At 51.3% G+C, this 17,908-nt stretch overlaps 1 protein-coding gene across 1 annotated transcript in view; it reads right to left on the reverse strand.

Moving 5' to 3' along the window:
• Positions 1–5,415: 5,415 nt before the first annotated feature.
• The window catches only part of ERGIC1 (endoplasmic reticulum-golgi intermediate compartment 1), a 65,855-nt gene continuing 53,362 nt past the window's right edge, over positions 5,416–17,908 (reverse strand). Inside the window, exon 10 of the mRNA XM_008069814.2 lies at positions 5,416–5,787. Within this exon, the coding sequence (XP_008068005.1) occupies positions 5,680–5,787 (108 nt within the window). The 3' untranslated portion in view covers positions 5,416–5,679. The remainder of the gene's footprint in view (positions 5,788–17,908) is intronic.

Consider the following 17,908-nt stretch of genomic DNA (forward strand, 5'->3'; position numbering starts at 1 on the left):
GCGCCGCGCCACGCCACGCCACGCCTACCTCGGACCCTCCTGGCCCCGCTTGGGTCGCTCCCGAGCTCCGCCCCCCGCCCCCAGGAAGCCTGCCAGGAGGCGAGGGCGCCACCCGGTGGCTCGTCGGGCTGAGACACCCTTGGCTTCCCCTAGGTACGAAAGGTCGGAGGTCCCGGCTGCGCCGTGCGTGTGCGGGAGATTCCCGCCACGTGGGAGGCCCCATCCCTGGCACCGTAGCGACGCGCGAGGGAGAGAAAGGGCTCTGGGTCCTCCGCTCTGTCTTCAAGTTGGGGACGCGAGGGTTTTATTCTGTGCAAGGTATTACTCGTTGATTATCTCCAGTCCCCCTTTTCCTCCATTCATTCCAGTCTATCGATGCCGTTTGGAGCGTTCAGTCAACAGACCGCCACCCTGAAACTCGAAAAGGAAGATGTCTTGCACAAAGTGCAACGGCCAGACTCAGGCAGGTCCCGTTCTCTCGCCCAGTGGATTCGTGTTCCCTGGCGCGGTGGTGAAATTGTTAAACACCCACATCCACGAATCCCCGTGATCAGCCAGGGATTCCGGCTGATCCCTGGACCTTGTGGTCCCATTAGGTCTTATTCCAGCCCCTGCAGTCAGCGTTGGAGGCCTCTGGAGGATGGATGAGCTGTCTGCAGAAGCCTGGGTGGCAGAGCAAGTGAGGTTAAAGCCGCTGAGATGCTGCCAACTGAAAGGCCACCACCCATCCTGCGTGTGCCCAAGCTCCAAGAGCAAGAGGGGGGACGAGGGGGTAGGATGCAGAAGGGAAGTCACTTCCCATCAGCAACCCAGGTGCAGATGCTGGCATGACTGAGTGGACACAGAAGAGGTCAGAGGTCCTCAGAACAGTCCTTATAGTGCTGTCAGACACAGGCCCTAGGGAGTTCATTCATTCACTGGCTCTATGTTCATTCACTAACTTCTCTATTACACATTCACTTATTGTCATTCAACTACTGACACATTCATTCACTGGCTCATTCGTTTATTTGGTATTTACATGGAGCCAGCCACGGGGCTCTGATTAAAGAGATCTGTGGAGGACTGAGACCAGGCCCCTGCTCCCAGGAAGCACAGAACATCACTGGTGAAGGAAAGCCATGTGAAGACAGTGCTTGAGAATCCAAGATAGTCCAGTAGTACCTGTCATCCACCAGAGCAGGGAGGCTTTGAGTCAAGGTTTCACTCTGTCACCCAGGTTGGAGTACAGTGTCACAAGCATGGCTCACCGCAGTCTCGACCTCCTGGGCTCAGGCAATCTTTCCTCCTTACTCTCCCAAATAACTGGGACTACAGGCACAAGCCACCACATCTGGCTAATTTAAAAAAAATTTTTTATAGCAACAGGTGCCTCACTATGTTGCCCAGGCTGGTCTCAAACTCCTGAACTCAAACAATCCTTCTCCCTCAGCCTCCCAAAGTACTGGTGTGATTACAGGCATGAGCCACTGCGCCTGGCCTTCCACAGGTTGTTTTAAAGGAAAAACAAAAACAAAAGCAGCTGCTCTGACAACCCCCATTTCATTTTCCCTTTTGACACAGCTAAGATGATCTTGGGACTGGGGCAGAACCCTATACTTCTTCATAACCCTGGAGTCAGGCAGACCTGGGCTTGAATTCCACATTTACCCCGTGTGACCTAGACAAGTTACTGAGTCTCTCTGTTTCCTCCTTCCTAATGAGATAACACCCATCTCTAAGAAAGATCAGGCCTGGAGAGCAATCGCTGTGTGCTTTGTAGGCAGAGTGCCAAATTATACCGATGACAATCAGAATAAAGCACATGACCTCATCACTGCATAACTGACAGGAAGCAGTTGTGGGGAGAGAGGAGGGTCTTCAGGGAATGTTCTCTTCCCTACCTGCCCCACTCACGTTCCAGGATTATTGCAACAATCTGCATAGCAGCTAAAGAACCTTCTGGAATTAAGAAACAGTTTGTTTATTTATTTATTTAGAAATGAGGTCTTGCTATGTTGCCCAGGCTGGTCTCGAACTTCTGGACTCAAGTGATCCTTTCATCTCAGCCTCCCAAAGTTCTAGGATCATAGGTGTGAACCACTATGGCCGGCCAAGAACCAGCTTCTTAAAAAGGGAGTAGGACCTCCAGTGGCCTGCCAGTGTTTCTGGCAAAAAATTTTTTTTTTTAATTGTTAGCTGAATGCAGTGCTCACTCCCAGTACTGTAATCCCAGTACTTTGGGAGGCCGAGGCGAGAGGATTGAGAGGCTGAGGTTCGAGAGCACCTGGGCAACCTCGTCTCTACAATAAGTAAAAAAATAAATAAATAAAAATAAAAGCCAGGCATGGTGGCACGCACCTAATAGTTTCAGCTACTTGGAAGGCTGAGGTGGAAGGATTGCGTGAGACCAGGAGGTCGAGGTTGCAATAGCCATGGCTGTGTCACTGCATTCCAGCTGGGCGACAGAGTGAGACTATAACTCAAAAAAAAAAAAAAAAAAAGGTAACATAATAAAATAAAAGCTAACTACAGCTTCCATTTATGAGCCCAGGCTTCACCCCTGACTTCACCCCCGTGACACCCATCCACCCAGGCACTTGAGCCACGACACTTGAGCTTATCTCCCCACAATGCACGTCTCCAGCAACACCTCTTCTGCAGCACCTCCCAGGAGAAGCCGCTTCTGCCTGGACCCCCAAAGCCCCCAACCTGTCATCCACCCCTCTACGGGGCTGCTCTGTAATCCTGAATCAGAAATCTTCTTACGTGAAACCACTGTCATCCACGCTTGCTTAGACAACTGGGAAAGTCTGTTGAAAGGAGGAAATCATAAAAATGACATCCACCCCTCATATGCTGTATATCAACATAAGACACAATCACCCGTTTCTGACCTTGAGCGGAGTCTTGTCTATTGAGAGATCTCTGTTGAATTTTTCATTTTCCTTACATAAACCATATCCTTACATGAAGCAACCTAAGAGTTTCAGATTTTGGTTTTTTTTTTTTTTTGAGTTGGAGTCTCACTCTGTCACCCAGATTGGAGTGCAGTGGCCGCTCCCGGCCACCGCAGCCTCAACCTGCTGGGCTCCGGTGATCCTTCCGCCTCAGCCTTCCAAGTAGCTGGAACTAAAGGCGGGCGCCATCATGCCCGGCTAATTTTTTTGACTTATTGTAGAGATGAGGTCTCGCTAAGTTGCCCAGGCAGGTCTCAAACCCGCGGGCTCTGGCAATTCACTCACCTCAGCCTCCCAAAGCGTGGGATTACAGGCTGAGCCACTGAGCCCAGCAGAAGTCCATTTCTTGAAGCTTGGGATACTCTCCCCTTGCTGAGCTTAAAGCTGAAATAGAGCGTCAGGTCCTTTGAAATCAACAAGAATTTGAGTCACCTTTCACTGATGGAGCCCTTGGCTCAAAGCTGTGGAAGTACATTAGCCTTGTTCTCCTGGAGACCACATTCAATTTGAGAATACCCATATAGAACAGTTACCATTTTTGAAATTTTTCCATGAACCAGGAATAAACTTTCCTACATACACGATCTCACTTTAATATAACTTCTTTTCACATATCATAGATTCTATTTCCACAACAGCCCTGTGAGATAGTTTTAATACTATCCCCATTTTCACGCAAGGAAAAGGCACAGAGAAGTTAAGGTCCTGGACTGAGGCTCCCAGCTAGAAAGGGGCAGATCAGGAACATTCTGCAGTGATTCAATAAAGGAAGGGCTTGATCCGAGGGGTCTTGATTTTCTGATCATCCTCACAGAGCTTCCTTCTAACATTTCCATCTTCTCTCCTCGAGTATCAGATTCCATGCTTGCAGGATTCCAGCCTCGAGGCCAACCAGCCATGGTCAAGGTAGAAAGAATCACACGGCAGTGTTTCTGAAAATCAGCCTTTTAATCTATTGGAACCCAATGGTTGGGGAAAGGACTAAAACATTTTTTTTCCCTTGAGATTTTGATTATAAGGATAACAGGGCAGAGGTGTCTCTTCCACAGGAAACTGACATCCCCTGTGTCCTCAGAATTAAAAACAAAAAAATGGGTAAAAGTAGAATCTCAACTCTTGTGCATGCCACACATTTCCCGTTCCCACCCAGCCCTGCCCCACCCTTCACTGGTGCACGAATTCACGCACCAAAGGGACTTCTTTCAGTAACTGGGCAACAGAATGTAAAAAAAAAAAAAAATCCATCCAAGTGGTCACAGATACCAGAAATAACCAAATGCATTTACACTCGAAACATCAGTCAACTCATATGCAAAAGGAGACGCTTTTCCAACTGGAGGTCAGAGCCAAAAGTTACAAATGGCAGAGACTTGAGCTACCCATATAGGTAATTTAAAAAATCCTTCCACTGAATACTCCCCTTCATTACAAAAGTATGCAAACAATCTCAATATAAATGGAGAACAGGCGGCGGCTCTCTCCCTGGGACACGAGGGCATAGCTGAGATTCCCTGGGTGGAATTCATGCCTGGACCACTGCCCCTCCCTTTCAGGACAGAAGGGGGAGGATGAAAGGGAGCGTGGTGCTGGGGACGTGTTGGCATGTGGCCAGCCGATGTGGGCTCGGTGGCAAGGGGGCCGTGGCCGGGCTACAGAGAGGTCCAAGTATTGGGCGCCCTTGGGGAGCCTGGAAGGCGGAGGTCCATGGATGGGAGAAGTGTTGGTGTGCCCTGCGTCCCCCTCCTAAGGCCTTGAGACAAATGGCAGCTGTCAGGGAGAGGCAGCACAATTATTTGAGGATTGCAGGGAAGGATGCGTCCCTTCTAGACATAAATGCAGAAACCCTGTCTATCTGGTTGTCAAAGGGCAACTTCCCAGTCGCACAACCCCCACACCAGCCACTGCGGATCCCAACAGAGCAGTAGGGGGTCTCGGCAGTGGGAACCAGCCCCTTCTCCAAAAAATGCTGTTACTACACAGCACAGGGGCGAGGCACATTGGTTGGAGAGGGTGGGGGGACTCAGAGAAACAAGGAGGAGACAGGAAGGGGGATCTGAGGCCCGTCTGTGACAGTGGGCAGACTTAAGTCTCTACCGTGGCAGCCAAGCAACTGGGCATCTGCCTCTTGAAGAACGAGAAAAGGGTGGTGGAAAGGGGCTCGGGTTTGGGCTCTAGGCAGGGCAGGAAGGGACGGGCACAATGGAGGGCTCGTCTATAGCGCCAACTCCTAGGGGCTTGCCTGGGAAGTACCACCCTTCGCTGAATGCGCCAGGTGGGAGTACCTTCAGACAACCTGGGCTAAAGGCTGAGAGCCCAGGCCTGGTGCCTCTGGGGAGACTGGCCCAGGCAGAAGCCAAACGATTAACAGGTCCAAACGGTGGGGGCGGTGCGATTGTCAAAGCCTGGATGAGAGCTGGTTGACATGGGTTCTGGGCTGCCCCACTAAGAGGGAAGAGACTGCAGCCTCCCAGAAGGGGCCCCCAACACTCCTGGAGCCCTTCCCTTGCCTGACTCTGGTTTGGAGCTTTCCAGGGAGAGAGGAACCACAACCTCAGGCAGTGGAATTTGTCTGAAATTGAACATGGGGAGAAGAGGTGGCTGCAAGAAATTGTGCCACTCTCTACCTTCCCCCACCTCCCACACACTTTGGGATGAAGCCAGACTGTGGGCAGAGGAGATGAGTGCTGGAGGCAGAGCTGGTGGCGTCCCCCGGTCCCTGGCCCTCGGGCTGGGCGCCACATCAGTGCATCTTGCCCAGCTGGACCTTCTTCCAGGCCTCCGAGGCCGTGAAGATGCACGAGTCCAGAATGCCGGCGACAGTGAAGGTCCCGCCAATGATGGCACAAATCTGAAAGAGGGTGGGGGTCAGAGGTCAGTGATAGAGGAAGCACCAGGCTGGATCCCTCCCAAATCCCAGGATCACAAGCTCTGCTAGTCAGACAATCTGGCCCATTGTGTCCACGATGCTCACCTCATAGTCACCAACAGGGTTCAGAACATACTCAGGGCTCAAAGAAAAGCACTTGTTGGGTGATGAATTTAAATATATATATATTTTTTGAGTCGGAACTCACTGTGGCCCAGGCTGTTGTGCATTGACTCTATTATGGCTCACCGCAGCCTCAATCTCCTGGGCTCAGGTGATCCTTCCATCTCAGCTTCCAGAGTAGCTGGGACTACAGGCATGTGCCATCATGCCTGGCCTGTCTTTTTAACTTTTTGTGTTGCCTAGGCTGGTCTTGAACTCCTGCCTTGGTCTCCCAAAGTGCTGGGATCACAGGCGTGAGCCACTGTGCCTAGACCGATGAATTTAATAACAATAAAATAATTATCACCCAAATCAGCTCCTTTAACTCTCATGTTTACCCTCTGAATGAAGAAGGGAATTATTAGACCCATTTCACCGGTGAAGAATCTGGGGCTCCTTAAGTAACTTGCCTAAGTTCACTGAAAAGTTACCAGAGCTGTGGAAGTGGCAGACCTTGGGTGTGATGGGTGGTGACTAGATAACCACACCAATCATTACAAAATTACAACCCAGGCAAGCACTGCAAGGCAGAGAGGCCTGTGGTACCACCAGAAAACCAGAGTTAGGGGCAGGTTTCTGTTGTCATTCGGGGCCAGATGACTCTTTGTTGTGGGGTGCTATCCTGGGCACTAAAGGCCATTGGTGGCACCCTGACCTCTGTCCCTGAGACACCTCAGAGCCCTTCTCAATGTTGTGACAACCAAAATGTCTCTAAACATCCCCAGAAATCAAAATCACCCCTGGTTGAGAACAGCTGTAGCTCGAATGATAATGTCACCTGTATGTCTTCATGTCACAACTTTTCTGCCAAAGAAAAAAATAACCACACCAAAACAGATAATAGTAACACAGCATCTCCCCTGTGCCAGGCACAGAGTGAAGTGCTTTGTGCCCATGAGTTCAACAAATCCCCCCAACCCTGGAAGGTAGGGACTATTCTCTTTTTGTAATATTAAGGTTTTATTTTTGTTTTCAGTCCGAGTTTGGAGTGCAGTACAGCCATCATGGCTACCGCAGCTTCAATCTCCTGGGCTCAGGTGATCTTTCTGCTTCAGCCTTTTAAGTAGTTGGAACCACAGGCTCAGGCAATCCTTCCACCTCAGCCTTCCGAGTAGCTGGGACTACAAGCACACATCACCATGCCTGACTAATTTTTAAATTGTTTTGTAGAGATGAGGTCTTATCTTGCTAAGTTGGTCTTGAACTCCTGGGCTCAAGCAATCCTTCCACCTTGACCTCCCATCACAGGACAGGGTAGAATTGACATTTGGGCAGCCCCAGAGGGCCCCCAAGGTTGCCGGCACCCTGTGGACACCACAGGTGGAAGACCAACCACTGCTACTTAGCCACTGGGGGAATCTGGGAGCTGTCAGCAGCACCTTGACAGATCGATCAATTGGTGACAAGTGTTGGGAGGCTGGAGACAGGATGAAGGTGAGAGGGAAATGCTGATCAAACCTGTGTCCGTTTCTGAAATGATATTTCCATGCTGTGAGCTAAGAAAAGCTTGCCTGGCCCAGGTCAGACAGAGCGGGCCTGTCCGGATGGCTGGAAGTGGAGCAGCTGGCCTTCCAGTAACGACAGCCAAGAAACCAGAGCAGCCCCCCAGGGACTGGGGAGGACCCAGGATGCTGGGGGATTAGGATGAAGTGTTTGCAGTGGGCAGAACCCCTCCCTGCCAGCCCCCAAGCATGACGCAGGGGTGCTTTTCAGGGAAGATGACGGCAGGGGAGCGGGTTTATTTTGGTAGAGTGGATCAGATGATGGGAGATTTTATACCACAAAACGCTTTTAGAGCTTGGATCAGAAGATAGGAAAATATGACTTAAGTGCAATGGAGCAAAAAATAAAAAATAACCACACACACACACACACACACACACATCTGTATTCATCCACACACTGTTTGGAGCCCAGATGCCTATGACTCACAGACACCTGGCATCCAGTCTGAAATCTCCTTTCACCAACTGGCCCAGAGCACAGGGAGACATGTGTACTGAGGTACACAGGAAAACACAGCCTGTGGGGAAACTGAGGCCCTGGGGGCATGGAAGCGGCTGAGCAACTAGCCCTTCAAAGGGTGAGTGACTGTCAGTCTTAAGGCTAAGATGTGAGGCTGGGCATGGTGGCTCACACCTATAATCCCAGCACTTTGGAAGGTCAAGACTGAAGAACTGCTTGAGCCCAGGAGTTCGAGACCAACCTGGGCAACATGGCAAGACGCTGTCTACCAAAAAAAAAATTAGCTGGGCATAGCGGAGGACACCTGTAATCCCAGCTACTTGGGAGGCTGAGGTGGAAGGATTGCCTGAGCCCAGGAGGTCGAGGCTGCGGTAGCTGTGATTGTGCCGCTGCACTCCAGCCTGGGCAATAGAGTGAGACCCCGACTAACAAAAAAAGAGAAAAAGAAAAAGAAAAAAAGGATAAAGGAAGACTCTGTGGTGGGCTCCCATGTATATCTGCTGATATCACATCATGTGCCCCCAACCCTGCTCACTGGTCACCTGAGGTGTGGGAAGGCGAAATCCTGACACATTCCAGAAGGTTCCTCAAAGCTGAGTGAACCCTAGCAGCCCGGGCCATGCTGCCATGACCTCCCCCACCCCGCCCCACTTATTTTATATTTATCCCCTGGGCCTTCCTGACGGTTCACTCCCCTGTGTGGTGACTAGCATGGGGTAAGGTACGGTCATGAGAGGGTCCCTGGGGGGCTCCCAGGTGTGGATCTCTCTGTATTCGGACATCAGGGAAGACACAGAAACCCCCAGCACTGAGTGTTACTTACCTTACTGGTCACACCCAAGGAGAGAAGATGGCAGAAATAACTGACACATGGAAGGTGTATAATACGTGCTTTTGACCACATAAAGGAGTACGTGAATGAGCGAGAAAGAATGAGGAGAGGGAGACTGAGTGAATGAATGAACGAAGGACTAGCTTGGGAAATGCACAGGATTCCACACCCAAGAGGAGCAAAGGTGACTCATTTGTAGGGGTGTCCTCTGGGAGCTGAGAAAGGCAGTGCTGATGAGAGGGTGGGCCTGGAGAAGGGACCCAGGATGGGCAGGCGGGGGCACCCCTCCCCCGCCCAATGGGACCTGCGCCTGGGACCTGAACCAGGGCCCGGGGTCACCGTGATGACATGGAGGGAGCCTGGACTTTGGAGTCTGGAAGAACTTGGCTCAGACCCCTGCCATCCATGTGCCCTTGTGCTGCCCTAACTCCCCGTGCCTCAGTCTCCCTACTTTTATTATTTATTTTTATTTTTGTATTAGAAAATATAGTTTATTTAAAAGTAAAGTGGGGGAGGGGAGAGAGAGAAAGAGGAGATTCACCTCCCCCAGGTAGGGATCAGTTTCCCTACTTTTAAAAGCAGGAAGACTAACCCTTACTCCTTAGGACTGCTGTGATTTTGATCGGAGTGGCACAGGGATGCACTCGAGAGCTTGTTCCCTCCACCCCTCCACACTGTATGCTCTTGTGTCTCCCAACCAGGCCTCAAGGCAGGAAGGCAGGCAACCCTGGTGGAGGGTGTCTGCCCTGTGGGGGATAAGGGAGCAGGGCCTCTGAGCCAGGCTGGGCCACCACAGCAAGTGCACACACCCTGCTGTGATTGGCAGCTGCAGGGACTGAAAGAAAAAGGAAAGCAATCTCATATCCAGGCCCCAGGGAGGCTGAGGAGCACACAGATTTGCCTTCACCAGACATCATCAAGAAAAATCAAATAATAAATAAATAAAAAGAAGCCATCAATAACACCCCTTGGTTCCAAACCAGCAACTTCCTCCCAGAGGTTCTATCAGCTTCCTGACCCTCCACTGCCACCAGAATGAAGTCAGCTTGTCTACATTTATTTTATTTACTTTTGATTTGGGGTCTCATTGTCACCCAGGCTGGAGTACAGTGGCACAATGGCAGCTCACCACTGCCTCGACCTCCTGGGTTCAGGCAATCCTGCCCCAGCCTCCCGAGTACCTGGGACTATAGGCACGCACCACCATGCCTGACTAATTTTTTGATTTTTATGTAGAGACAAGGTCTCGCTATGTTACTCAGGCTGGTCTGAAACTCCTGGGCTCAAGCAATCCTCCCTCCTTGGTCTCTCAAAGTGCTGGGATTACAAGCCTGAGCCACTGCTCCTGGCCCAGCTTGTCTACCTTTAAAAGGGGCATGTGTCTCTACATTTGAACTGCAGCCTTGATTCCTTATAACATGGAAAGGTTGTGTTCCTACCGTGCTGGCTGAGCCAAATGTCTGTCTTGCCAGCCACGCTGACACTTTCCCAGTTCATCTCTACCACCCCCTCACTTTTGAGTAGCTGCAGCCAGCACCACACACACCCCACCGCAGGGAAGGGAGGCTGGGGGTGAACATTCTTGGGGCCCAATCTCAGTTCTGTGGCCCCAGCCAGGAGAGCACTGACCCAACCAGGAGAGCCAGTCTACCTCTCTGAGCCTCATTTTTCCCATCTGTAGAATGGGGTGTGCCGTGAGGGCTGAGGGTGCTGTACAGCTGCCTGGGTACCATCCGTGCCAGGAGCCGTTCGGGCGCCTTCCTGGCTGGGTCAGTGCTGCTTTAAAAGCATGTGGAAAAGGCACAGCATGAGGAAATGAATAATGGATCAGAGAGTCCCATCAGACCAGCAGCGGCAGACAGGCTGGAGCCGGAGATGAGGGCACCACAGTGGAGGAGGCAGAGGTGGGGGCTGCGTGGCCCTGGAAAGGCTGGGAGTGGGGGAAGGGGAAGCGTGAGGCTGTCCTGACCCCTCACCTGCACCCCTGAGCCCAGAAGTCTGGGGAGAGGAGAGTCTTCCCCTGTCATTTTTGCAATAGCTATAGCAGCAAAATGCTCACCTATCCACCCTCGAAAAACCCCACCCTACTGGGCATCTACTGCGTGTCTTCTGCTTCCCTGTTCAGCCTTTGTGACTGCTACATGACCCTCACCTCATAGATGAGGAGACAGAGGGTCAGAGAGGGAATGTCTTATCCAAGGTCATAGGGCTACCAGGTAAGCAAGAGCCACTAGAATCTGGGTTTGAGAGGCAACGGCGTGGGGGGGGCAGGGGGGCGGCTGCTCTTTTTGTTAGACCACCTTGCCCCATGCCCAGCCAAAAGACACTCCTCAGTCTCTTCTTCATGTATGGATAGCTTCTACAGAATTGGGTTTCTCAGTTCTGTTACCTTTTTGTTTTAGAGTCAGGGTCTAGGTCTGTTGCCCAGGCTGGAGGGCAGTGACCCAATCATACCTCACTGTAAGCTCAACCGCCTAGGCTCCGGCAATCCTTCTTCCTCAGCCTCCTGAGTAGCTGGAACTACAAGGTGTGCCACCATCCCTGGCTAATTTTTAAGTTTTTTTGTAGAGACAGGGTCTCGCCATGTTGTCTCAAATTCCTGGCCTCTGGTGATCCTTCTGCCTCAGCCTCTCAAAGTGCTGGGATTATAGGCACAAGCCATTGTGCCTGGCCAAGGTTTACATATCAAATAACCTGAAATAAGGGGTTCCCATCAGTAAAGAAGCTGTGCATCTACAGAAATAAGCCTAGTTTAGAAAAGGAAACCATTCTGTCACACAGGCTCAGAATCTGCCTCAAGAAAACGCTTGCCAGGAGCCCCACCTCTGTGTTCGGACCCAGTGGGTGTCAACTGTTCCCGGTGCACAGCCTTCCCGAGGAGCCCATCAGCTCAGACGCCACGGAAGGATCTGAGCCAAAGTATTTTGCATATTTTCAGGTTTGACTCACCAGGCTCCTAATTTGGGTTCTCCTGTTTCTCGGATGATAGAAATTGTCTTGGGGGCAGGGTGGACAAGGTGCACACTTCCCTATATGTTTGCTTGCTGATTACCACCTGTTTGTTACCTGCCCGCACTGCACCAGGTCTGGAGCCTAGAGATGACTAAGACCCAGCTCTCCTGGAGTTCAGGTCTGGGAGAGACAGGCGGGAACTCTGATAAAGTAGGTGGGGGCAGAAGGGGAGAGTCAAGGCTATCCATGGGAGGCATGGAAGGCTGTCCCTGAGGGAGCCTCAGAAGGCCTGGCCTGGCAGTCTGGCAGCAAGGTGGTCTTTTCCCAACACATACAACCTCAGTGGGTAAAACCTCAGTTTTAAGTTTGTCTCCTGTCCATTCTTCTTAATACTCCCCACAAAACCTCCCCTGCCCTCAGCATCTGTTGCCCTGGTTTCTGACAAATGCTTGTGGAAACTCAGAAGAACAAAAGGTTGTGAGATACAGCATGACAGTTTGCAAGCCATTAGCCAACTTGCCTTCGACAGATGTTTGCTTTGAAAATGGTTTGTTTGTGTGTGGCTGAGTTGGCCATGTTTCCTCACAATATTGCTTTATTTCCTGCTATGATCATTCTTGCTGATTCCCAGGAGGAATCAAATGGTCCTGGTGTCCCACCAAGGGCTCCATGACTTCTGGGGGCTCCGTGGCTGCAATAACCTTGAGAGCCCTTGTTTTGAAGATGGAGGCTCCCAAGCTGGGCAGGACAGGGGGTGTTGCAGAGGCAGGAATGGAGGTTAGGTCCCAGCCTTTCTGATTACTTGACCGTGTGTCTTAGATGAATTTCCTCACCTCTCTGAGCCTCAGTTTAATCCATCTACAAAACAGGAACAATACCATCTTCCTGGGAAGATTCAAGGAGACAACTACAAAATTATCCAGCATACACAGGTGCTTAATAAGGTAGGTATATGAGCACTTTTCTTTCTTTTTTTTTAATTGAGTAGGAGTCACACTCTGTTGCCTAGGCTGGAGTGCAGTAGTATGCTAATGGCCACTGCAGCTCTGCCCTGTTGGGCTCAGGCAATCCTTCCGCCTCAGCCTTTCAAGTAGCTGGAACCACAGGTGCATGCCACCATGCCCGGTTAATTTTTTTTTTTTTTTTTTGAGTTGGAGTCTCACTCTGTCTCCCAGCCTGGAGTGCAGTGACCGCTCCCGGCCACTGCAGCCTCGACCTGCTGGGCTCCGGCAATCCTTCCGCTTCAGCCTTCCAAGTAGCTGAAACTACAGACACGCGCTACCACAGTCGGCTAATTTTTTATTTATTGTAGAGATGAGGTCTCGCCAAGTTGCCCAGACGGGTCTCGAGCCTGGGGGCTCAGGCAATCCACTCACCTCAGCCTCCCAAGGTGTGGGATTACAGGCTGAGCCACTGAGCCTGGCTAATTTTTTGATTTACTGTAGAGTAGAGATGAGGTCTCACCAAGTTGCCCAGGCTGGTCTCAAACCCCTGGACTCAGGCAGTCCTCTTGCCTCTACCTCCCAAAGTGCTGGAATTACAGGTGTGAGCCACTGCGCCCAGCCATGAGCACCTTTCAAACAATTAAAAAAAATATTTTCAGGGCAGGCATGGTAGCTTACACCTGAAATCTCAGCAATTTGGAAGGCTTGAGCCTAGGAATTCGAGATCAGCCTATGCAACAAAGCAAGATCTTGTCTCTACAAAAAATAAAAAAAATCAGCCAAGTGTGGTGGTGCATACCTGTAGTCCCAGCTGCTTGGCAGACTGAGGCAGGATTGGAACACAGAAGGTCGATGCTGTGGTGAGCTGTGATCATGCTACTGCACACCAATCTGGGTGACAGAGTGACACTCCAACTCAGAAAAAAATAAAAATAAAAATATTTTCTGGTCAGGTGTACTTTTAGGAGTAAGACCTCATCTCTACTAAAAATAAAGAAAAATAAAACAAAAATATTTGTATATATTTTTATTTTTTATTTTATTTTATGTTTGAGTTGGAGTCTCACTCAGTCACCCAGACTAGAATGCAGTAGCTGCTCCCAGACACTGCAGCCTCCACCTGCTGGGCTCCGGCGATCCTTCCACCTCAACCTTCCAAGTAGTTGGAACTACAGGCACGCTCTACCATGTCCGGCTAATTTTTGATTTATTGTAGAGATGAGGTCTCACCAAGTTGCCCAGACGGGTCTCGAACGTACGGGCTCAGGCAATCCACTCACCTTGGCCTCCCAAAGCACTGGGATTACAGGCTGAGCCACCGAGCCCGGCCTGTGTATATTTTTAATTTAGACAGGGTCTCACTATTTTACCCAGGGTCTCACTATGTTATTCCTGCCCTTAAGTGATCCTCCTGCCTCAGTTTCTAAAAGCACTGGGATTACAGGAGTGAGCCACTGTGCCCAGGCTGTGATCACGTCTTTAATCAGTTGTCCCTTATACATTTCTAAGCTCCTGTGGCCTGGCCAGGTGCTGTGCTGGATGCTGGGGACACAGAGGTAGGTCAGAGTGGGCAACCATGAAGTGTAACCTGAAGTCTGGGGTACTTGTGTGAGGGAGGAATTAGCCGGGCTCGCTCAGGACAGCACCCCTCATCCCCAGGCTGAGTCTTGGCCAGGACCCTGAACCCACTTGAGAAGATGATAGGCTTGAGCAGCATTCGCCAGGAGAGTGTCATTGCCATCCGGGACTCATTAGTGTGCAAAGCCTGTCACAGCCACGCTGGCCCAAATGGGTACTTTGTGACTTCTGGCTGTTCCTCTAAAATAAAATAAACCCTGCGAGGAAACAGATCTGACACCTCCGAAGCCACCCAATCTGTCACCACACCCCACTTGAAGACAATCTCGGCAAGTGGCAGGGGACACATGTGCGTGTGGGAGGGAGCACTCTGAAGGAGGTTATGTATGTCATCAAACACGAGGACTGTTTATTCCTCGGTGGTGGAACTTTCTGGCATAGCACAAGGCGTAGGTCTGAGCAACATGCCCGGAGAGCCCAGGGAGAGGTGCTCCAGGCAGCCTGGCTGAAGACTTCCTGGAGGAGGAAGCTCCCAGGTGGGGCATACACAAGTCCTTTCTGCACAACGAAGACCCTGTAAGGACCAACCAGAACAAGCCAGGTACTTGACACCTTGGCGACATTTGGGCAGCCTCACCCGCCTCACCCAGGCCTCATTCCAGCCCACCCACAGCTGCCTCTGCCCCGATGGCCAGCCTAAGCCCCCTCTTCAGTGGCAGGCTCTCAAGAACTATTTGCGGAGGTCCTGCTGGGGGCTCAGGGGCTTTGCACGCAAGGGCTGGGTTTTCAAAAGAGAGAAAGAGTGGCCACAGCAGGTGCCTCGGCTTTCTCCTGGCCCCACCCCGCCCGCCTGGGCTCCAGGGGATCTCTGCGCCCTGTGTGTGTGTGTGTCTGGGTGCTGGCGTCATCACTGCATCTGCTGCCCTGTGACAAGGGCCTTTGAAGCTCCACAATGACGCCATCTGCCAGGGACAGCCGGCGGGTGGCTCACTAGGGGCTGACCCCACGGTTGCCGTGGTGACCAGGGTGGCAGTGTGGGGCCTTTGGAAGAAGCACTGGGCGGATGATGTCAGGAGGGTCCCTGCAGCAGCGTGACTTGCGAGCCTGAGGCTTCAGTGGCCCACGCTCGAGAGGCACACGGGGCAAGGACAGAGGACAGGTTGGTGGTCCACAGGAAGAGAAGGTCTAGGAGTCATGGAGGCAGTTAGGCTCCGGATGATGGAAGAAGGGTCTTCCCCTTCTGCTCTCAGTAAGTCAATGGCTCACCTCAGCCTGCCGGGGAGTCCGGTGCCTGTCAGAGGAGGCCACGTGGCCTTCATAAAACATGTCACATTGGCAGTGGCTCATGCCTGCAATCCCAGTACTTTGGGAGGCTGAGGTGGGAGGATCGCTTGAGCCCAGAAGTTTGAGACCAGCCTGGGCAACATAGCAAGACCTAGTCTCTACAAAAATTAGCCAGGCTTGGTGGCAAGTGCCTGTAGTCCCAGCTACTGAGGAGGCTGAGGTGGGAGGATCGCCTAAGCCCAGAAGCCAGGAGGATTGTGCTACTGTACTCTAGCCTACACAACAGAGTAAGACTGTGTCTCAAAAAAAAAAAGACATGTTCTGTTGGGTGTCTCTGCAAATACTATCCTCTTCCTCAGAACCTACCCTCCTGCCCCTGGAGATCCATCTTGAAGGCCAGGCATGGTGGCTCATGGCTGTAACCCCAGCACTTTGGGAGGCAGAGGTGAGAGGATTGCCTGAGCCCAGGAGTTCAAGACCAGCCTGGGCAACTTGGTGAGACCTCGTCTCTACAATAAACCCAAAAATTAGCCAGACATGGTGGCGTGCGCCTGTATTTCCAGCTACTTAGAAGGCTGAGGTAGAAGGATGGCCTGAGCTCAGCAGGTTGAGACCGTGGTAGCCATAAGCATGCCACAGTACTCCAGACTGGGCGAGAGTGAGACTCTGACTCAAAAAAAAAAAGAGAGACCCATCTCGAGGTTCCTTTCTGGAGTCTTCCTCTTGCCTGCTATGCCTGACACCCCTCTCCTGGCTGGACAGAATGTAAGCCTCTGTGCGCTCACTCACCTTCCCTGCCAGCTGAGGCTCCCTGAGGGCAGGGACTGTGTATGACTCAGAGAATTCTGGTTCCTGTCTTGGGGCCTGGTACATGGTAAAGTCTAGTAAACATGGGAATAAACAAAGTCGCTTCATTTCTCAGCCACTTGCCATGTGGTTTCAACGCCTAGCGCCCAAGCTGCTTTCCATACAGGAGCAAACAGAAAGAGGGACACAGAAGAGCCACCTCGACCCTGTGCGAGGTGTGGGTAGAGGGGGTTCCTCTGCCACTGTCAATGCTACAGACCCTTAGATCTCTGAGGAGCAGACCAGACTGGCATGTGAGCACTGGGGTACCTACTTGCATCTCAGGGTCTGGCTTATTACGGGTCTGCAGTAGGAGAACAGGAGTAAGAATCCACACCAAGGCCAGGTGAGGTAGCTCGTGCCTGTAATCCCAGCACTTTGGGAGGCCAAAGGAAGGAGGATTGCTTGCACCTGGGAGTCTGAGACCACCCTAGACAACATAGTGAACTTTGTCTCTACAGAAAAATCAAAATATTAGCCAGGCATGGTTGGCACACACCTATAGTTCCAGCTATTCAGGAGGCTGAGGTGGGAGGATCGCCTGAGACCAGAAGATCGAGGTGAGCTATGACTGTGTCACTGTACTCCAGACTAGGCAACAGAGTAAGACTCTGACTCAATGACAACAATAAGAGAATCTACATCAAGACCCACTTGGGATGGGTGACCCTGTGAGGTCTTGGGTAAAACCATCTGCCCACACATCCCTGGTTTGGGGACCCAAGGGTTTGTACATCTCCCCCAGAGTGGCTGTGCTAGTTTCCATGTTGCAGTTCGGTGGCTGTGTAACTCCTGCATGCTCTGTGTATCTACCCAGCAGTACCCGGGGGTCCCCACGGCCTCATGTCCTCCCGACCCTCCCAGCAGCAGCCTTTAATTTTTGCACATGTGACTGGACTGAATTGGGTCTTGCTGGTTTGAGTCTCATTTCTCCAGTTTCTAGGGAACTTGAGCATTTTGTCGCTGCCAGTATGGTCTCCTCTGGGAAATGCTGGTCCTCAACCCTCATCCATTATTCTTTTTGGTTATCTAATTTTCTTATTGGTCTGCAGGAGCTCTTTATATACAAATTCTGTAAGGTTACTTCTTTCTTGTATGTGTGGCAAACATCGTTTCCCAGTCTGTGTGATGTTTTAGCTTTATGTTATGTGCTATTTGTTGAACAGGAGTTTCCTTTTTATTTTTATTTTTGGTAGAGATGGGGTCTTGCTATGTTGCTCAGGTTGGTTTTGAACTCCTGGCTTCAAGTGATCTTCCCACATCGTCCTCCCAAAGTGCTGGGATTACAGGTGTGAGCCACTGCACCCAGCCCACCTGGCTTTTTTTATCTGCAAAGAGTTTCTTCCACAATCTCCTTTGAGGAGGCTCTGAGAGGTAGCAAGAGGAGGAATGCTCATTCTATGTCATAGGTTAGAAGTTGGAGGCCCAGCCGGGCTTGGTGGCTCAGCCTGTAATCCTGCGCCTTTGGGAGGCCGAGGTGAGTGGATTGCCTGAGCCCGCGGGTTTGAGACCTGCCTGGGCAACTTGGCGAGACCTCATC

This window comes from Carlito syrichta, unplaced genomic scaffold, assembly GCF_000164805.1.
Source record: "Carlito syrichta isolate Samal-C Ts95f unplaced genomic scaffold, Tarsius_syrichta-2.0.1 Scaffold312219, whole genome shotgun sequence".
NCBI classification, from domain to species: domain Eukaryota; kingdom Metazoa; phylum Chordata; class Mammalia; order Primates; family Tarsiidae; genus Carlito; species Carlito syrichta.